The sequence below is a fragment of the Nomia melanderi genome, chromosome 3, assembly GCF_051020985.1.
Source record: "Nomia melanderi isolate GNS246 chromosome 3, iyNomMela1, whole genome shotgun sequence".
In the NCBI taxonomy this organism is placed as follows: Eukaryota; Metazoa; Arthropoda; class Insecta; order Hymenoptera; family Halictidae; genus Nomia; species Nomia melanderi.
This window is the reverse complement of record NC_135001.1, coordinates 3072139-3093494: the sequence shown is the minus strand read 5'-3', so window position 1 is coordinate 3093494 and position 21356 is coordinate 3072139. Positions and strand designations below refer to the sequence as shown.

General features: G+C 43.6%; 4 protein-coding genes across 5 annotated transcripts; all 4 read right to left on the bottom strand.

Annotated features, from left to right (window-relative positions):
• Positions 1 to 11: 11 nt before the first annotated feature.
• On the bottom strand, positions 12 to 2817 carry LOC116434041 (uncharacterized). Of its 2 annotated transcripts, XR_012998258.1 has the most exons (3): positions 2510 to 2817; positions 310 to 2423; positions 12 to 156 (listed from the first exon to the last, which is right to left on the bottom strand). XR_012998258.1 is itself a non-coding variant. In XM_076366111.1 (2 exons), exons 1-2 carry the CDS (start codon positions 2571 to 2573, stop codon positions 1990 to 1992), a joined length of 498 nt encoding a protein of 165 aa, XP_076222226.1. In that variant the 5' UTR covers positions 2574 to 2817; the 3' UTR covers positions 76 to 1989. The 2 variants fall into 2 exon arrangements, 1 of the variants encoding a protein (XP_076222226.1); XM_076366111.1 differs by having other exon boundaries at positions 76 to 2423.
• A 195-nt stretch (positions 2818 to 3012) lies between these two features.
• Positions 3013 to 13753, bottom strand: LOC116434050 (zinc finger protein lsy-27-like). Its single transcript, XM_076366114.1, has 4 exons — positions 9512 to 13753; positions 4115 to 8597; positions 3154 to 4028; positions 3013 to 3066 (listed from the first exon to the last, which is right to left on the bottom strand). Exon 1 carries the CDS (start codon positions 9985 to 9987, stop codon positions 9568 to 9570), a length of 420 nt encoding a protein of 139 aa, XP_076222229.1. The 5' UTR covers positions 9988 to 13753; the 3' UTR covers positions 3013 to 3066; positions 3154 to 4028; positions 4115 to 8597; positions 9512 to 9567.
• A 74-nt stretch (positions 13754 to 13827) lies between these two features.
• LOC116434048 (zinc finger protein 711-like) lies at positions 13828 to 20968 on the bottom strand. The gene is made up of 3 exons (XM_076366115.1): positions 19872 to 20968; positions 14327 to 19771; positions 13828 to 13976 (listed from the first exon to the last, which is right to left on the bottom strand). Exons 1-2 carry the CDS (start codon positions 19939 to 19941, stop codon positions 19467 to 19469), a joined length of 375 nt encoding a protein of 124 aa, XP_076222230.1. The 5' UTR covers positions 19942 to 20968; the 3' UTR covers positions 13828 to 13976; positions 14327 to 19466.
• On the bottom strand, positions 14621 to 17440 carry LOC116434049 (zinc finger X-chromosomal protein-like). The gene is made up of 4 exons (XM_031992780.2): positions 17224 to 17440; positions 16201 to 16421; positions 15016 to 15049; positions 14621 to 14943 (listed from the first exon to the last, which is right to left on the bottom strand). Exons 1-4 carry the CDS (start codon positions 17438 to 17440, stop codon positions 14621 to 14623), a joined length of 795 nt encoding a protein of 264 aa, XP_031848640.2.
• Positions 20969 to 21356: the final 388 nt, after the last annotated feature.

Genomic DNA, 21356 nt, shown 5'->3' with positions numbered 1-21356 from the left:
CCACGTACGCCTTGCCGCAGTCCGCGCAAACGAAACTCCTTTCCCGGGCGTCGATGGTTCCGCGTTTCTGGTCGTGCGGCTGTGATTGCTCGTTCCCTGCAGCGGCTCTGCCCGCGGGATCGAACACGTAGACGGTCTTGAAAGGCCATAACAACGCTGAAACAACAACATCCGGTTGGTTAATTGGGGGACAGGGACCGATCACGAGAACGAATCACGTTTATTCTTATTCTCTGTTGGACACACACGTGATGTTTCTCAAGACACGAATGAACAAAGTCGGCCGCGGCTGGTTTATTCGGCAATTACCTGCTCCTCCTTAGCGAATCATCGTCGGAAACCACCTGGAAAGATCGTGTAGCACCTCGTTTAACCATTTCAGCAGCAAAAAGCACATCGCTTCTTTGTACATTTGAGAAGAGCGCCAAGATACATCATGTTTTCATTGACATTTCTATGGAATATTTCATTCTTTCGTTGGAAAATCTGTTATATACTTATTCTTCGTTTTCTTGGTTATAAACGATATCCGATATGTAATTGGTACCGTTTAAAAATTTCATCGACTGTGACTTAAGATTATGGGAAATATATGGATTTCTGTCAACCATGAGTTTTAATTAGAATCGTCTGGTGTCGTTGGGTCATAACGTCGCTCCGTTCTCTGCCGATCGAGGTCCAAGGAAACACACGATCGCAATTATCCTATTGAAACGTATCGAATCATTTTATTACATTCTCGGTTTGCGATTTACAAAGCACCTAAACGCGCGGATCAATGGCCGATTAGAATGTCTACAGTGTATACGATTCGAGTACACGCTACGAATTACCTGTTATAAAATACATACAAACGGTCTTGCTCGTCGATTACGGCGCAGTTATTCTATACGGTTAATCGGTTAACCTCAGTTCGGTTCGTTTTATTGATTCTGATTTAATTAATCAGTTTCGTGCGTGTGTGTGTGTGTGTGTGTGTGTGTGTGTGTGTGTGTGTTACAGTGAATCGGGATGAACAATGCTTGCAACGGAAGCCGTCAGGGACTATAATACTGAACCCTTCGCGGAAGCACGGAATTCTGTTTGAGATATAAAATTCATACGCATTTGAATCTCAACGAAATTGGGTTACGAAAACATTCTATATATAATACAATTTTTCCTGGATTTCGTCTCGAACATTCGAGATGCCTGGAAGGATTCCAGGCAGTCGAATACACCGAGACACGTTGAAACTTAACATGTTTTAAATGTTCGACTACTAGAATGCCAGCGTGGCGTATGTACAGTCTATGTATACAATACATGCCTCAGATACTCAGATACTTGGGATTACTCACACAAAATATCAGAATACTCGAAATCTCAAATACCTGAATATCTTCAATATACGGCATTTGTTGTCGTGTTCAGGATTCTCGATTATTCAGTTACACGAACACGAGAGATCCTAAGAGTATGAAATTCACAGTTTCAGTGTATCCGAAATTTAAACGCTCGCGATACCCGAATTTCTAAAAAAAAAAACGTTCCAGTTCGAAGGTACTTGGTGCGTACCTAAGCGTGACTAGTGATCGGGCCGATACCGATATACACTAACAATACTCAAATTAGTTGAGTACGTAGAGGAGAAAGAAACTGGAATAAACACGAAAAAAAAGGAACATCGCCATCTTATTGAAGCAATATAAACGAGTATCTATTATTCCCTTATGACACGCAGAAAGTACGAAATACTTTCACAGAGGCTCAAAGATATTCAACGCAGTTCAATTTCCGACTAACAATTCGATCAAGGCGAATATGATATCTTTCGATTGGATCGAAATAATAATACAGCCCGCATTTCCATCGAAAATTCTGTTCCCCACGTTTTGCTTCTCATTAGCGAAAGGAAGATGTATGAATTCTACTACCATCGAATCGGTATAATTTCGATCACCAGGAACACGGTGTTCAGTCATCATTCCCCGATCAACCAACAACCCTCTACTGTTTCGCCTCGTTCGCATCGGGCGCGCAATGGAACGTCTTCATGTGCCTGCGCACGCAAAACGAGTAATTGCTGCGAAAGTTGCACAAGTCGCATCGGAACTTGAGCACGCCGGTCTCGTGAACGTTTCTGACGTGCCTCTCCATGTTCGCCTTGTAGGTGCTCTTGTACGGGCAGAACGAGCAGGCGAATTGCGAGTTCCTTGGGTTCATCTTGCAGCCGAATTGCACGTGCCTCCTGAGCAGATTCTTCAGTGGGAACACCTTCTTGCAGAAGCCGCACATGTGGCGTTTGTGGACGATCGAGTAACCGGTGGCGATCGACGGAGCCTGGCCGCCGGTGATCTTGAACTTGTCCAGTTCCGGGTGGATTGTGAGCCCGTCCACCGGGTTACTGTAGCTGTCCACGTAGCCGGGTACATTCCACACACCTGGAACAGATCGAGAGAAGAACGGATGAAGCGGAGTTCGCGGATGGGAGGAGCACGTCCGTCCACCGGATGGAACGAAAACCTACTCGCCGGGAGTATCGATCGGAATTCTATCACCACGAAATCGAGCATTGTTCTTCGGAGCAACATGTTTATTGATCGTGAACAACAGAGGGACCTTTTAAAGGTAAGCAACGGAACACAGGCGTGTTTTGGCCTCGTCAAAAGACGGGGTAGCGGCTTCGGAATACTCAACGTGTACACTCGAAGGGAGGGAAAAACGTTTCGTCTGATCAACTTAAGGGTATCTATCGCACTGTCACTGGTTTCTTTCTTTCGTTTCTCGGTCGAGAGGCTTGCTCCTGTCAGTCGGGCCTGTCTTGATCGTCCAGGACGAGCTCGACACAGCGCTAAGCCGGGAACTGCGAGTGCACGTGTCTCATGTGCCTGAACAGTATGTCCTTCCGGCTGGTCCTGTACTCGCAAATCCTGCAGCAGAACATCGGCGGCAGACCGCAGCCGGTGCTCAGGTGCCGCTGCAGGCTCGCCTTCCACGTGTAACCCTTGCCGCAACGCGGGCAGATAAAGATCGGCTTGCCGGACTGGTCCGCCGCGTCGTCCAGCAGATAGCCCAGGTCGCCGCCTAAAAACCAAAAGCGTACAGGTTAGAACGGGGAACTGTCATTTATTGTTTGCGTCCAGCGGGTAGGTCTGAAAGAAAGAAACGCACTGAACGGAGACACGTTCCATCCAGTTGCAGCGACTCGACGGAACTAGATTTCTAAAGTTCGGCGTAGCTGACGCGGATTAGTTCGTTAAAAACAAAACCAGAGGCATTCGGAAGTCGTAGAGTTGTAGATCCATATGGAAGAACGAAGGGAGCATCAGAGGAAAATGGCGACTCGTTCGGTAGATTCGCCGCAACGCTTCGTTACTCGTCGATATTTCGCATCGAAAGGGAATGATGTTCAATTCAATAGACGACTGATGCTATTCTACATAGTAATTGTATTTTATTATCCCAGAGAAGGTGATTGTTGGGCCGAGGAACTACCCTAGAGCTAACCTAAAGATCTGTCGCATCCGATCTCGGCTGCGTGCCGTCATTCTCACGCTTTCTCGTTAACTCGGACACACACTTTACAGAATGTAATAGTTCGTTGGAGGTACAGACAATTTTCACCGAACATTTACTGTCACAGACATCGCCGCCGACTACAACTTACTTACGAAGAGTACGCGTTCGGTCCGTTTAGTGACAGGGAGAGAAGGATAGAGGGATGTTGTTTCTTTTTAATCCAGTTGGGTCGGGAACGATCGAGCGACGTTACTGGGTATCGTTCCTGGACGATCAACAGATCTCCTCGACGGAAACGGGGGCGGTGTGCTCGCGTGCCACGTGGTATCTTAACAGGGTGGGTATCCTGGCTCTGTGCGTGCAAAACGGGCAAGGATAGAGCGGCTCCATTTGACAGAAAAAATTCATGTGCTTCCGCAGGCTGCGCCAGTCGCTGTACTTCTTTGTGCACTTCAGGCAGAGCAGCTCGTCCTTGCAGCGCCGCCACAATTCGCGGGGTAGCTGGTCGCAAAACAGTCGGCGTTTCACTGAAACAGGAGATGCATGTGAGCGATCTTTTCGAAAGGGACGGCAAAGAGAACGAGCAAACAGTTAAGGGAGGGGAACGGGGTACCTTCTAAAATTCGTTTTGATTAAGGTTGCATTTCGATCACGCGTGAAATCTATACCTCCGTTGCTTTCGTCGATGATACTCGATCGTCGAAAGAGAGAAAGAAAGGCAGAGAAAGAAAGAGAGAGAGAAAGAGAGAGGGAATAAAGATTTGAGTATTGTCAACGATTTCAGTTGGTGAACGATTATTGGAGTTCAGTATTATCGACGGATGCAGGGTGAAGATTTTCTCGGTGACCTGAACGCGTGGAGAAGAGGTGACATCGATCTGCAACACTGAAAGAAACGAGTAAATTAAATTAATAGGCATGGAAAGAGATTGCTGAAAGGGATCAACGTGGAACAGTGTCGATGAAAAGCATATAGAAATACGTAAACCGTGTCTATTTATTATTTTTCTTTTCTTTTAAGTAACACCTTACACAACAACAAAAGTTTCAGACGGTATCTTGTCGGTATCGCGGGTTCAGGCGAACGAAAAGAGAAAGCTAAAAAATATTTAATACAGACTTGACTCGCTTCCAAAAGGCAACGCAATGTTTTTACGTTTTGATCATCTCTTGATCGCCGACAATTCGCCTTGTCTCGCTGCGCCACACTCTGGGGTATTTGCCTCCCAAACGCGGTAAAAAACATTTTCTGTGAGAAATCATACGTGTAAGGCTTGTTTAGTAGAATTTCGTGTCATTTTTTATATCGTTGGAAAGAGCAAGGTCTACTCTTTAATATAGAATAATAATTGGCTGCTTGCTATCTGCAATTTTTGGTATTTATACCAAATTCTATTCGTTACGAATAAAAATTGCAGCGTCAACCGCAGTTGCAGATAATAGCATATAATTCTTATCCAGTATTAAATAATAGATCGTTCTCTTTCCAACAATATCAAAAACAACTCCGAATTTCAGCAAATATTAAATTTTAAAAATTCACGACCATCCAAAAAGCACGTGGCACCGCGTGCGACAGTGTGAATAAAAATTGCTGTAACTGCTACGGTTGCGGATGATATCACTTAATTCTTATGAAGTATTAAAGATTACGCCTTCCTATTTCCATTAATAACAAATTCCACTCTGAACTCCGTTAAATGCATCCTAAAATTAAATTATGTACTCGTGCGAATACTGCTTGGCGCATCACGAGCGTCAACGTAGTTGAAAATTGTTGTAACCTCCAGAGATGCAGCATGTAACAGCTAATTTTTGTTTTTTTTTCATTATTAAAGGTTATGCTTTGCCCTTTCCAGTGATACCAAACGAAACACTGAACTCTACAGAACTCGTTTTTGAAATTGAGGGTGAACCAGAAAAATGTTGATGAACGTGTAATTAAAAGAATATTTATGGTACCAACAGTGAAATTTGCTAATGTTCAAATACGTAAGTACATAGTACACTTAATCCTACTTGAAATCGTTTAAGTTGTATTTCAGATTATTTTAAGATTACTTTGGTTCTCAATCTTTTCGAGGTTGTCTTCTTTAAAGCTGCGTAGCTGCGTTAACAATTAAGAAATACGAACAAAGTCACGCCAGATTATGGGCCAAATGTTTAGTTAACTATGTGCACGCTTTTCTTTTTGGTTTTAGGGATATTCATGAAAAGTGGCTTTTTTACCGCAATTGGGAGGCAAATGCCCCATAGTGCACCGGTCGTCGACCGGAAACGAAAAAAAACGAACGAACCCGAATGAAGTCGCAAACGCAAAACGAACGATTCCACAATTTTCCTTTTCTTCGTCTCATTTTATTTTTTTTTATTCTTTCTTTGTTTCATTTTGTTTTTATTCTCCGTCACAGCCCATACAACACTACTGCTCGCCGCGAAATAGTTAACGAGAAAGATCGGTGTCGATTAGATTTGTCGATTACAAAGATTCAACGTCCGGCGAGCGGTCGCCGCCTTATCTTAAAACGGTGCTATTCAGATAAATCATTGTAAAAGTCCTTAAGTGCACCATTGCGATTAGTTTAATCCTAGTTCCTTTATTATTAGTAACGCAGTCTTAAGAAAATAATTCGGCAATTAAAAACAAAATTAGTGAAATAGAGAAGAGAATGAGAAAGGGAAAGAGAAAGAGAAAGAGGAAGAGGAAGAGGAAGAGGAAGAGAAACAGAAAGAGAAAGAGAAAGAGAAAGAGAAAGAGAAAGAGAAAGAGAAAGAGAAAGAGAAAGAGAAAGACAGAGAGGGAGAGAGAGAGAGAGAGAGAGAGAGAGAGAGAGAGAGAGAGAAAGAGAGGAAGGAGAAAAGGAAACGTGATAGAAAATGAGAAGAGAAATAGCTTAAAACATACGGTACCACCGAAGTGTACCAAAATTCGATTGGTACACTTTGAAGATGCAACGCTCGCATCGTACATCGTAATAATTATGCGTACTCGTCCAAGGAAAACGATTAACTAGTTGCGCTAATTACACAGTTACCCCACGCGCATCGATCGCTACGTGAAAACAAAAACAGAAACATGCGTGGCACACGATCATTTAAAGCTTACGTAGTCGTAGTCCCTTCAGTTTCTTAAAACTAGAAAGAAAAGAACTAATAAACAGAAGGGAATACGAAAACTTAAGACGTCAGTTAAAGAATTTATTTCCAGGTATCACATTTTAATGGGAACACGTGTATCGGCATACGTGCACCGATATTTTGGTCACCGAGTTGTTTCAAGATCGTTAAAACACTTTGACGAAAACAAAAGCTTTGTTACTCGAGTAATTAAATAATAAATAACTGAACCAACACAGCGTCGGTACATGATTAATAATAAAATGAACGACGACCTGGAACAAGTCTAATGAAAACTAAAAGAATTTGTCTGACGTGTTCATTGAAATCAAAGGAAATGTTTAATCAGGGAAGATCTACGTAAAAAATCATTTCGATTACAGTCTCGCACTGTATACCTTCGTTAGATCTTTCCGTTGTAAATCACGACGCAACGATACGCCAATGGCTGCGAACGTGACAGATAAATACCTTACTTTCTTAATATGCGAACGAGAAAATAATCATGATCCGTGTTCATTTATTGCACGTGGTACGCATGAAACCATAATAAACGCATCGAGAAAGTAAGGTGACAAGCGCGACTGGTTAAATCGTGTTTTTCGGATCCGCGAGTCGCGTAATTGCGGCCTAACGAAAGAAGCATCGAAATCCGACAGCGAGGAAAGAAACCTAAACATTAATACTTAATAATCAGCCTTTTTTAGCACGGAAACATTATTCCGTGTTTAAACCTTATCGTTTTTTCCGTATTTTTTGTCATCCTCATCTCTTTCCAAAGAACGAGCAACAAAGCGTATTTTCCCCTTGCACTCGGATAGGTCGTACGACGTACGCGCAAGGGATCTAACTATAAGACACTTTTTCTTTCTCAATAAAAGGGCACACAATCGTCGCGAAATTTCGATAATCATCCCCAAAGGACCGTTCTCTTTCTTATATCGTTCAATGTGACAAAAAACGCTCCTTCCGCCGTGCTTCAGTGCCATTTTTATAATCCTTAACATTACAAATATTGTGTGTGTGTGTGTGTGTGTGTGTGTGTGTGTTTGTTTGTGTAAACATTTTTATATATATATTTATATATATATTTTATATATATATATTTATATATATATATTTTATATATATATATATATATATATATTTATATAGATATACATATACATAGATCTTTTGATAGTCAAAAGCTTATCGATTTAAAAGGCCATACCAGCGTTGCGGTCGTAATCAAATACTTGCCCGTTGCAATGAACATGTACCTGCGGTATTGAGACACCTTCCGAACCAAAAAATCATCTTTGATTTACAGCAACATCAAACTTCGTTCAGTCACACCGTTTTCCCTCCCAATTCCCTAGCTCCGCGTTCTTCTACCGTTAATCTATCTGACAGTGTCGTGATTCAAACGTTCCTACCCGCTAGAATTCCCCTTACTAGCTAGACTACGTACTACGAACGTGAATTCATAACACGTAAGTGACACTTGTAACCTCTAGTCGCCGTAGGATTCGCGTTTTAAAAGGATTTTCACGTCTGAGGAACCGTTCTACGAATTTCGTCGAGCGGACAGGCCGCGCACGGGGCCATTTCGACCGTAATAATGGTCGAAAGAAGTGTGACGTGAACGATGATACGTTTGAAACGAAAGTCCCTTATTGCTCTCGAACATTAACGAAAAGCTTAGGATTCATTCGGCTAACTCTGAATCATGGATTATTTAAACTCTGTACATTCGGCTAATGTAAAATGCTTAACTTCGTTATTATTAGAGGAGACCTTACGTGTCTTTAAAAAATATTTTATTAAGTATTTCATACGTATTCAAGTGTACTCGGATTAAGTTCAATTCTTGACTCGCGATTGTAGATGATATAGATAGCAATATCTATGCCGTTGTTACGTGGTAAAATCTTCTTGCATGTGCTCGTTGCACGAGGCGCTTCGTAATTGCGGGTTCGAAAAATATCTTGAGAAATCTGTAATCTCAAAAGAATCACAGTGGATTATTTACCGAAACACACCAACTCCTTTTGAAACATTAAAATCCTCTGAATAAAGGGTACCCGTAAAAATTGCATTTTATCGTTCACTTTGCGGTAATCAATGTGCAGCGAAAGTACCGGGTTGTCGCGGGCAAAATGGCGTACGATTAAGGCGAATATTCCTCGATTGACTCGACGATCCCACCTATAAAATTCTTTTCAAACATAAATATTAAAAATTCCAACTGTTGATTCAACAAACAATATTGTTAACACATTGAAACTTAACCTCAACATATTAGTAGATCGTATTTCCTCCTAGCCTAATGATCTTCTCGTTTCAAACTGCAAAACAAACATAATAAAAATGTCATAACCTCCTCGCATTCAACAATAATATAATCATCTCTAAATATCTTATGAAACTAAGGCCCACCACTCCCCTCAATATCCCCGCATATCAAAAAAAAAAAAAAAAAAAAAGAGAGAGAGAAAGAAAACCCGATAACGAGGACTTTCGCGACGAGTCTTCCGAAATCACCACAGAAACGGAGCCACTCTGTCAACCAAGATCCGCCATGTCAGCCGCAACAACACGTCGACAAAAACAACATCGAGAAATGAACTTAAAAAGAAAATCACCCACTTCCGACCACAATCACAAAAAGAAAAACAATAAAAAAAAAGAAGAAGGAGAAGAAGGAGGATAGAACTTCCCTACGCACAGTAGATAAAGAACTACGAAAACTCGCGGCGAATCGAAAACGTTCGCATTCTGCCCGGCTAGCATGCCCCCGATCGACGTTCTTAGAAACAACCGGTCGCTTAAGAAGAGAAAAAAGCCACAAAGGAAAGAGAAAACAAAAAGAACAAAAATAGAGAAAGAATGGAAGTAAGGAAAGCGTCACCGCATTCCGCGCGTTTCTCGATAACGAACGCCGATCAGCCGCCGCGTGTCTCATCTTCATATTGCGGTGTCGTCGGGGCTCTTCATCTTCATGTGGCGTGGGTCGATCGGCATCGGCTGGTATTGCTGCGGCATCACGGGGCCACCATTGCCGTCGAAGCTCCCGTTGTGGAAGTTCCGCAGATGTCGGATCAAGCTGCAGCGTTGCGTGAACTTCCGGTTGCAAAAGATACAGCAGAACTTCCGTCGGACGCCGCACTCGAATCTGACGTGGCGCACAAGGTTGCCCTCGGTCACGTAGGACCGGGTGCAACGTGGACACTTCCATTTGCCGCTGGTGTTCCGGATCTTCCCGCAGACGGTGCGACGATGGCGGTTCAAGGTGAAGATGTGGGTGTACCCTTTCCCGCAGCTGGAGCACATGTACGGCTTGTCGGTCTCTGGGATCCAGGCCAGCGAGCCTTGAAACAACATCATCGATGAAAACGACGATTGTAACGTCTTTTTAGGAGAGTGTAGATTCGCGAGTTGAAAGGAGCAGGACAGAGTGGACTAAGCGTGGAAAGTGTAATTTCAGAGTCTAGAGTAGTAGACCAGAATATATACCAGCGTGGAACAGCATAGTATTGCGTAAAATAGATTAAGATACATAGTTTAGTTTAATTCTAGTCACTTATAGTCCATTTAAATAAAAATACAAATATTCCAATCCCATATGTGTGTATATATATATACAAAGATATATATATATATATATGTATGTTTAACTATACAATCTCTATACAAGACCGAGGAACTCGAAATGAATATACTTCGTCTATGTCCAATCAAAACAAAACTGTTCACTAGTCTTCAGTGGTGATGAAATCTTGATTAGCTATGAAATCTTCAGGTGCTAGATGGCTGGTGCTCCGCGATGCGAATCTTCCAAGTCGTAATCTTCAAGAGCAGAGAAATCTTCAGGTGGCAATACGATTTTTCCGATGCAACGGATCTTCGAGTGAACACAGGATTGCCAAGAACGTGCGACTGAACCCAATGGAGCCGAAATTTCAATGTCCGCGGTATCCAGCTCGCCGAAACTGTGCTTGAACCCAGCCGGATAGAGAACACTTGAGATCTTGGTGCCGCCATTGTTCGAACACCGGCCAGGCTCGACCACCTAGAAGAACATTAACAGCACAGTCGCGATAGTCAAGAATAAACGAGTGTCACCGTCACGTTGACCCTGGTCCATCGCGTAACTTCTATCGCCCAGGTAGATACACCCCTGAGGCTGACTCGCGGGTGATCCTCGATCGACTCGACGAGATTCTGCTACAAATGGAACTCTGGAAATCATACTTTCTGAAGGATTGAGAACCGTCCGAGAGACGAGTTGAACCGACCTGACGGCGGTGGAGTGTATAGAGCACATTGAGAGTAGCTTACAGTTAGGAAATGTGTTAACGGGGAAGCTAGGGAGACGGTGATCCCAAGACTGAAGAATTAAAGTAACCTGCGTTTGAACAGTGATCTTAAAGTCACCGATGCTCGTTTTGTTTTCAATTAAAAACGAGAAAGGATCGTAGTCGAAATAGTTAGGACACCAGGGTGCTCTATCGTCTATAACATCAAACTAGGCTCCATCCCGTTGACGACGTCGATCTTGTGGATCGCTGTCAAATGTCGCTGTCGGCTCCAGCGGCGCGGCGTCCAACGAGAATTCGCCGAGGCCACCAAATCTAGCAACCAACGAGGCATTTGACACCAGGAACATGGACGTTCTGAGGAAGAAGCAGGAGCTTGCGGAAACGGGACTGCAACGACCCGACAACGCAGTGCAGCGTGGAAACGTGGTGATGTGGCGAGCGCCATCAGGCCCCCGGCGATGGGAAAAATTTTCACGACAGGATAACGCCCAGCGACGAGTCAACGGGGTGCAGCGAAGGGATGATGGACCACAGCAACGACGGAACGACAAGCCCCAGCAATGTGAAGCGCAGGATGCAGCTCCAGGAAAGTGCTGTTATAATTGATATACGTGGCAGCAAACTGTCCGACCAGGAAGATACCAGCAACCGAAGAGAGCTTGGCAGTGCGACGGACGGCATGTACAAAGTACGTGAAGGAGGTATTTGTTTGCGAGCGTGTGGTAAGCGCCTTAATCGGCAGCGAGAACAATGCTCATGAAACCGATAATGTGAAGAGTTCGTTGGCCAAATTTGCATCACCAGTTAACGGTTCTAATGTCGCGATTACGGAACCTTCCAAGAATTTATCGAACAACGTCGATCTCAGCGACCGAGGACAATAGTAGTAAGGAACTAGGGACTATTATCATTCGATTTCTGTGATGCCGCGGTTACTAGGAGGAGTTGCACAAACTTATTGAATGAGACTTCTCTCTTGATGCCGAGCACGCCTGTAAAAACTGAGGAGAGAAAATTGTTAGCGACGTTAAAGTAACTCCAAAGGTAGATAGCTTAGAGGTAATCATCACCCCTTTGGTTGAGAAAGAAGTTGAAGACGTTAAGTCCAATGACTATGTGGACGCTTTTAGTTGTAATTCTTTGTCATCACGTATATTGGTGGGTAAAAGCGAAAATAATAGAATAACGGTAGGCTAGGGAAAGCGCAGCGAGAGGACCCTGGTATTAAAAAAATATCTGAACTATTAGAGTCTGAGGGAGACATACTCCTTGCGCTACCTAAGTCGATGCGGACACAGGTAATTAAAGGTAATTAAACGGACATTTCGCGTCGGAAAAAACCGAGGCCATATTGAAGAGAGATTATTGGTTCCGAAATGTGCGGGAGAAGGTGGACAAAGTGCTACGAAACTGCGTTGATTGTATTTTAGTGGAGAGAAAGCGAGGTAGACCGGAGGGATTTCCATTTTTCATAAGCAACGGTGAAGTGCCGTTAACAACGTTTCACGGCGATCACATAGGGTCTCTCCCAGCAATGGAAAAGAGATACAACAACAGTTTTGCCATTATAAATGCGATTTCAAAATTTGTATGGCTTTATGCCGCGAGAAGTTGTATTTCAACCGAAACGATCAAACTTGAAGAAAGTCAGTTCTTTTTCGAAACCCTTGGCGAATTATACTGGATAGTGACCACTACACAAGTTGTAGTGACACCGAACGGACCCTACGATATCTGAGGCCAGATATACCTACAGGATGGCCGAGGGTGGGGTGCGACACGTAAGGTTGGATACCGCAGGTGTACTCGGACCGCAACGACCAGGTCACTTGCCCTCAGATCGTTCGGGATTAGTATTTAAGACGATTGTAAGGTCTTTTTAGGAGAGTGTAGTTTCGCGAGTTGAAAGGAGCAGGACGGAGTGGACTAAGCGTGGAACAGTGTAGTTTGAGAGTCTAGAGTAGTAGATCAGAATAGACCAGCGTGGAACAGCGTAGTATTGCGTAGAATAGATTAAGATACATAGTTTAATTTAATTCTAGTCACTTATAGTCCACTAGTCTTCACTGGTGATGAGATCTTGATCAGCTACGATATCTTCGGGTGCTAGACGGCCGGTCTTCCGCGATGCGAATCTTCCAAGTCGTAATCTTCACGAGCAGAGGAATCTTCAGGTGGCAATACGATCTTTCTGGCGCCCCGGATCTTCGAGTGAACACAGGATCGCCATGAACATGCGACTGAACCCAATGGAGCCGAAATTTCAATGTCCGCGGTATCCAGCTCGCCGAGACTGTGCTTGAACCCAGCCGGATAGAGGACACTTGAGATCTTGGTGCCGCCATTGGCTCGATTCGAGTTGACAAGCCGAAGGGCCAGGCTCGACCACCTAGAATAACATTAATAGCACAGTCGCGTTAGTCAAGAATGAACGCGTGACACCGTCACGTTGACCCCGGTTCATCGCGTAGCGTCTGTCGCCCAGGTAGATACACCCCTGGGGCTGACTCGCGGATGATCCTCGACCGACTCGACGAGATTCTGCTACAAGTGGAACTCTGGAAATCGGACTATCTGAAGGATTGAAAACCGTCCGAGAGACGAGTTGAACCGACCCTACGGTGAAGGAGCGTATAGAGGGCATTGAGAGTAGCTTACAGTTAGGGAATGTGTTAACGGGGAAGCTAAGCGAAACGGTGACCCGAAGACTGGAGGATTAAAGTAACCTGCGTTTGAGCGGTGAGCTTAAAATCACCGGTGCTCGTTTTGTTTTCAATTAAAAACGAGAAAGGATCGTTGTCTAAGTAGTTAGGAGACGGGGGTGCTCTATCGTCTATAACATCAAACTAGGTTCCATCCCATTGACGACGTCGATCTTGTGGATCGCCGTCAAGTGTCGCTGTAGGCTCGTCTTCTGGGTAAAACTGTAGCTGCAGTAGTAACAAGGAAACTGACGTTTGCCGCCGCACTCCCATTTCATGTGCCTCCTCAGGTTGCACAGCATCGTGTACGCACGGCCGCACTGCTGACAAGTGAACCGTGATCTCGGAAACCCTGTTCAACCGAAAGAAAACAAATCGACTGTCAGTGGGCGTGGAATGTTTCAACCGCATCGGGATGATGCATAAATTAATTACATTCTGATCGAATCATTGTTCTTTCTCTGAGAGCGTGGAAGTCTTAGGACCGACGGTAAACGTGTCTGTCGGCTAGTGTATTGTCCGCGATCTACAGCCACGTCTACTACGCAGATCGGTGAACAAGTATTTGCCAGCCTCGTGGTTCGCTCGAGATCTTCTTCGATTTTGTTTTCAACATTCTTCTTCCAATGGGCGACGAACAGCGAACGCCGCGAGACTGGCAGCGACTTCGACTACGCGAGCTACTCATAAGCAGTGACTTACTTTCACGTGTGACGATTTTGAGTGGTCTTCCGTGGTGACTGAATGATAGATAAGAGGGCTTTCTATCTACGGTTCGTCTATTTTGAATAAAAATGTATGTGTATCGGGGTGGGGAGAGACATTCGTCGGGACTCCATTTTCTTTTTCTTCTGTTACAAACGGTAAAGAAACGAGAACGGACCATGAGACACAAATACACGCGAAGAAATAAATCGACAATCGACGCCGGCTGCGAAAAGATCGTTTATTTGTTTCTACACGACGGGGAACGGGATCAGGGATAAAAATGTTCTCTTAGTTCTCGACATTCGATAGAGGATCGTGGTGTGTTCTAAACCGCGGGATGTATCTTCTCTGAGGCACCAAGATGTTGTGGTATCGAATCAGGTGTTTCTGAAGCGTCGTGTTCTGCGTGTACTTCTTCGGGCAGAGGACGCAGGAGAACCTTCGCTGGCCGCCGCACTCGTATCGGATGTGCCTCGTCAGGTTGTGCTTCAGCGAGTACTTTTTACCGCACGTCAAGCATTGAAACTCCCTATCTTCAGTGACGTCCATTGCCTCTACCAGCGGGATCTTCATGGAAGAGAAATCGGTCACCGCATACCTCTCGCAGAAACCTGAAAAAAGAAACGTTCGTAACCTGGTTAGAAGTATCGAACACTGTTCTCTCTGTCTTCGATTAAACATACTCTGCTCTTTCTTCTTAAGGGGAGGTATTTTTTTCTGTTTGTTTTAAGGAACACACCGTGTAGAAATCTGCTCCTGCGAGAATCTTCTTCTTCGATACTTACCGGGAGAAGTTTCAAATTAACTAGAACCAAGTGATTATAATTAGAACTGCTTGTCGACAGCTATTTCCCACGCAAATGTTCGTGCTTTTTTTCTGGTTTCTTAAAGTGTCTATTGCGTTTTTTAATGGTCTTCTTGGAAATACGTACAATTAATATATATTCTCTATCGTGGTAGACAGAAATAGGTTTCTTCGCGTTTGTACCAGAGATGCGACTAGGCAACTGATAAACGTGATTATTTCTATCGATTCTCGAAGGCTGCCTCTTATGTGGACCTTTCTTTTCTATTCTTGCGTGTGCGACGAAGAGCTGGATGAACTCGATGGTCTGTTTTCGTGGCTAGATTGCGAGAACTGTACAAAGTATCCTCCCGATAGAAGGACTCCAGTTACTTACCTTCGGGAGAACGTCGGCAGAAGTTTCTTTAAAAACATCGATGCAAAAAGATGATTATACACAATGAAATAGTGCAAGCATACACAGATAACAATACATATCACGTGAAGATATTCATGGACGCTGAATAAATATTAATATATATTAAAGCTACCAGCAGTAAGAAAACAAAAACAAGTAAAACAATCCACCAGTCAAATTTATTAAAACTGTCCTCCACGCTTTCTAAGCAAAGGAAGAACATAAAGCATAAATTTCACAATATTTAAAGAAAATATTGGCGAATAAATTGTGCGGTTCCGTGCCTTACCCACGGAAAACATAATTAAAAGGAAACTAGACCTATCTCATCCGGAAAAATACAAATCCTTCCGAGCATCGACGACAACGTTAAGTGCGCAAATACGAGAGAAAGAAACGAGAAGAAAAGGAACATTGTTAAAATCATTCCACCGGCAATCCCTGTTTAAAAATAGAACGACCGAGGAATGTTCAGTTCAGTGAAAATAGTCCTTATGCTTTCTTAGAGAAAACACATTTTGAAAATTAATCCGCAGACAGGTTCCTCCCAATGATCAATACGATCCTCGAGAAAGTTTCAGTGCCTCGATGGAAATCATATTATTCTGTATTGTCGTCAGGTTTCTATGTGTAAGCAGTTCTCATCCACGTTTTCCGCGGCGGAACAAAGATGTTGTGTGCGTTCAGCATGTGCTGCCTGAGCTTCCCGTTTTGCGTGTACCTGGCCGGGCACAAGCTGCACGCGAAGTGCTTGTGTCCGCCGCACTCGAATCGCAAGTGTTTCACCAGATTGTGCCGCATCTGATACGACCTGCCGCACTGGTGGCACGTGAACGCTTCCGTGTTCCTGAAGTAGCCGTTCCTCGAGCCTCGGGCAGCGGCTGACTCTGAAAAATAGAACGAAAAACGGGACATCAGGTGTCTGGGCTCTTTCAGTCGATCATGTACTTAGGTGGCGGAGGTACGCAGCTACGGGTCACCATCACAAAGTTCGTGTTACCATGAGAAACGAGAAAGGATCTGGGAATTGTATTGCACTCTTTATTATTTCGCGACAAACGTTTAACAATGATCATACATCGTGGATACCATCCAGATATCGTCTGAAAGACATTCTCCCCCGGATCGAATCATCGTTTCCGCGCTTCTGGAACCTCTCCATCGTCGTTACTCTATGCTTTTAAACCTAATAAAATTCTCAATAAAGGAATTAGTGAATCAGTGTAAAACGGAGGATTCTGTATCATGATTTTCACAAGCTCGGTAATAATGTTCGCTGGGAAACGAACGCGTCATTTGCATCGATGCACTGAATCCGTCGTGAACGTAAAGTCATAGGGAAACCTCGTTTCCCAGTCAAAAAATGCTTTAGCGTCGAAATAATGAAATAAGAAGGTTCAAAATGAAACAGTAAAAAGAATGTGATGCTCGTTTCACGACATTACCTCGCTATATGCAATCGCTCGGGCCCGCTGAGGAACTTATAACGAGGTTCGTTCGCGTTTCTGTTCCTCTGGCGCAATTAGCGCCGCCTGTTGCCAGGAAACGGAATAACGTAACAGCTTATTCGCGTTAAGGTACAATATAACGGGGGGACACCCTAAAATTGTTCAGGAACTGGAGATGCAAGAGGAACACACAACGTTGTTCAGACGAATTCTTTCTGCTCGTGTTCACGAGAGAAAATACGTTTGGGGACGGAGAATTTCGGCGGCAGATAGGTATTGTGTTTCTGGAGTAAATGCCGGCGAAGGCCGATATTCTGCGTGTATTTCGCCGGGCAGATGTGACACGTGAAGTTCCTCTGGCCGCCGCACTCGAACCTCATGTGAGTGTTCAGGTTCCGCTTCATCTTGTACGTGCGGCCGCACTGAGGACACTTCAGCGGCGTCTCCGGCGACGCCATGTTGTGATTCCTTGTCACTTGACTCCTGTACACGTGGCTCTTCCTGAATCCTGTAAAGAAACGGGATAACTTGTTAGTGAAACGATCGAGATTATTTAGATCCGATGAACCCAAAACACTCTCAAATGATTACGACTGTTTTTGTCTCCCCGGCAATGCCTACGGATAGTACATTCATTACATTACGATTAATACAGTCCACTTAGTCAGTCAGTTTATTGCGTTTAAAGCCTAACACAGTCTATGTAGTACAATAACTTGAATATTACAAGGTGGACAGAAAAACTGAAGCTTATCTTGAAAATTGTCCAGAGTGCCACGTGTAGTATCACTTAAATGGTGATTTATTCATACGATTTGATCGTAGTCTCGGATACTCTGTAAGTTAACAGGTGTACATGTATTGCTTTGTTCTTAAGTCTTATTCTTAAGTCGTACCTCCTTTGGCAATTCGTGGCAGGCCACGTCATGTGATAATAAACAATATTTTGTGGGATGGGGAGGTTTTGGCGAGGACAATAATCTTAATGTATTCTACGCAATACTATACCGTCCCACGCTAGTCTACTCTGCCCTGTTCCTCTCAACTCGCAAAACTACACTCCCTTAAAAAATGTCTTGCAACTGTCTTAAATACTAATCCCGTCAGCACGGGGCATGATTCTGCAGACCGTCATCGACTGGCTGGGAACAATATGATATTGTCTACATATAGAATAGTCTCTAATTATTTGTAGAACATATCCCTAGAGAAATTCATTCATAGTACCTGCCTATAACGATAGTCACTTTGTTTCACGTTTTTACGTAGTCACGCCGCATATTTACTCATTAGTCTCATTCCAAGCTAAATGAAAACAGCTGTACACAAGAGAAGGACAATAAACCATCTATCCAAATAGCTCTCCCATCAAGCCTACGTAAATTAGAATTTGTTGCAACTGAAGCATGTAACAGGCCAAACACATTCACATAGATGACTATGTCAAATGAAACGTCCTCTACACGACGATAACAATGGGCATCGTATCACATTTCTTTATCTGGAATTTTCAACTTATCATAGTGAGCATTAATTATTTTTATAGAAAGCATCATATAAACAGGAAGTGCATTTAAACAGCGAAAATACTCTGATCGAATAATTCAATCCTCTGTTAGCTATTAAAGCCAACTGACGCGACACCGATAGTGCCTGTGCCACAAAAGGGACCCGAAAAATGCGAACTTGCGGTCGCAATCGGGACAAACGTATTTCTTCTTCCTCCCTTTGTCACGACCAGATCGGTCTCCTCCACCGCGGACTGTTTGCCGCACTGGACAGTCTGACACGACAAAGACGCCATCAGCGTGAAATTTCAGTTGCAGTCTACGCAAACGTACTTCCTCGGCATCCATCGGCGAGTCATGTCCACTTTGACCCTCGAAATTGATGGCAGCGCAGGCACCGTCCAGTTCGACGAGCTCTATTCACCTGGAACCAAGAAAACGAAAGGAATACGGATTTAATTCGATCGTTAACCGTTGTTTTCCGCGGTAATATCTAGATGGTCAGCGTCATCTGCGAACGAGAAGCGAACAAAAAACTGCCATCGGCGTAAAATACACAGTATCTTTATTTACAACAGAAACAATCCGGCTCATCTACATCGTTCGATGAACATCTCCCGTATCGGGGAACACACGCGGATTCGTCTTTGGATATAAACAATTCATTGGAACCCTGTTTGATCATTCGTAACGTAACATGGTAGAAATTCTAGAAAGCGATCAATGTTGAAGGTTCCTCGGTGAGGATCCTCAATGTGAAAGCGATAATGAGTGAATCGCAGTAAAGCCTGGGCTAACCACGACAAACCTGAAGCGATTCAGGATCAACTGTGACCGATTCAGAGTGAACTGAAGTCAAGGTCAACCGTAGCGAACCAAAGGCAAACGAAGGTTCACCAAGGTATGTCGAAAGTGACCAGCGAATCACAGTAAATGAAACTTGGATCAAGGTCGTTTAGGAAGCAATTTAGGAATCTTATAAATTCTGAGTGAAGTCGTGATACGATGGGAACATGGTTGCCTGGACCTCCCCGTGCACGTCCAACACCTGTTGGGGGCCGTACTGCGCGTTCTGGTCGAGGAGATGCTGATGCCTGGCCAGGATATGCTTCATCAGACTGTCCTTGTACCTGGTCCGATGTGGGCAGAACGCGCACTTAAACTTTGGGTCGATTCCACATTCGAAGTCGTGGTGCCTCTTCAGGTGGTGTTTATGCTTGTATGTTTTCCCACAGGTAGCGCAGGTATGTTTGAACACCGAGGTGGGCGGGTACTGCTCCACTGAAACAGACAACACAGTATCCTCGTTAGTCGAAAACGGTAATTACCATTTGCGAGTCTCGTTTCCAGTCTACAGATGTCCGCGTTGAACGATTTATACCTTGAAGAGTCGCACGATTAACCCTTTGTACTCGGTGATCTTTTCTAGACGATTTACCAACGTCAAACATGTCCGTTAACGATGCCACTTGTAACAAAATGGTGTATCTTCATTAAGATAAATGATTCTTTCCTTTAAATGAATGTCGTTTGCGAGACTATAATCTCTTGGTCGTTGCGATAAAATAAACTTTTCGTCCGGTTTTATTTACGTTCACGATGTTTTCTCAAAGACGACTGTCGAATGCAAAGGGTTAATGACAGATAGGGGCGCAGGATGAACAAGAAAAAATGAATGTGGGAGACAGCCTTTCGGTACGGAACATGACAGATTTTTATTTATACAACTGGCCATCGACTAGCGAGAAGTACGCTTAACACACTCGTACACTCAATTCCGTTTACTGTACACGATGAAGCAGAAGCAAAGTATCGGCGATGCTTCAGAAATCGATCGCCTACTCTGCGAGTAATCTTCGAGACCCGCGGTCTCGTCCTTTTTCCTCGGGTAAAACAATGATACTCCATTGACGAGTATCTCGTTCTGCGTCTACCGTTCTGATAAAAGTAGCAAGCGAGTTACACCGAGATTGGGGGAGGAGGGTACTAGCGCGATTCTTGACGCTTCAAAGCGATATCAAACGATATATCGATACGTCGACCACTAAAACAACATACACAGTTTTCGTGTTGTTTATTATACGTGCATAAAACTTTTTATTCCTGATCCGACGACAAGTTACTGATGAAAACATTAGGAAATTATGGATACCTCCTTAAAATTAAACGTCTCAATTATTTCTGATGGCACTGCGGAAAGTGATGATGTTCTTAGAAAGCAATAGTTTGATCGATATCAAAACAAGTTGAACGATTTATACCGTAACCTTGAAATAATCTCGAGTGAAACGTAATTTCCCGATTTACGGGGGAAATGTTCGAGACCGTTTCAAAGTCACGATATCACAGTTCGTTGGAATCGTTTTGATAGAATTCACAATGCTAGGTTATAACAACATATTAGTGAGGGATAAATAGCGGTGATTTTCAAATGACATTTACGGTGATCTTAGAAGGACCTTCTTTTCATTCTAGACATGTTTCGGGTCAAGTAGGATACCCTACATATAAATGAAGTAGTACAGCTACATAATATCGTTCTGTAAATATAAATATGGACCCATCAAAAAAGTCTCCTCAAAGCAAGTCAATAGAAATGTCACTTGTTAAGTTAAAATGCAGATAATATCCTTCGACTGCAGCGAAACACCATTTTAACGTCACCTTGACCACAAAGGAACTAGCAAAGAGACATCTAACGATTTAAAAGAAAGAAAATTTCGTTCGCGAGCAAAGAAAATGGCGCCGCTTACTCTGCCGTCGTTTCAACTTTGTCTCTGACGTCGCCATTTCCTTTCCAATCAAACATCTATCGCGGCTAAAGGAATCACTCGTGAAAATCAATTCATCGAAAACATCTCATTTC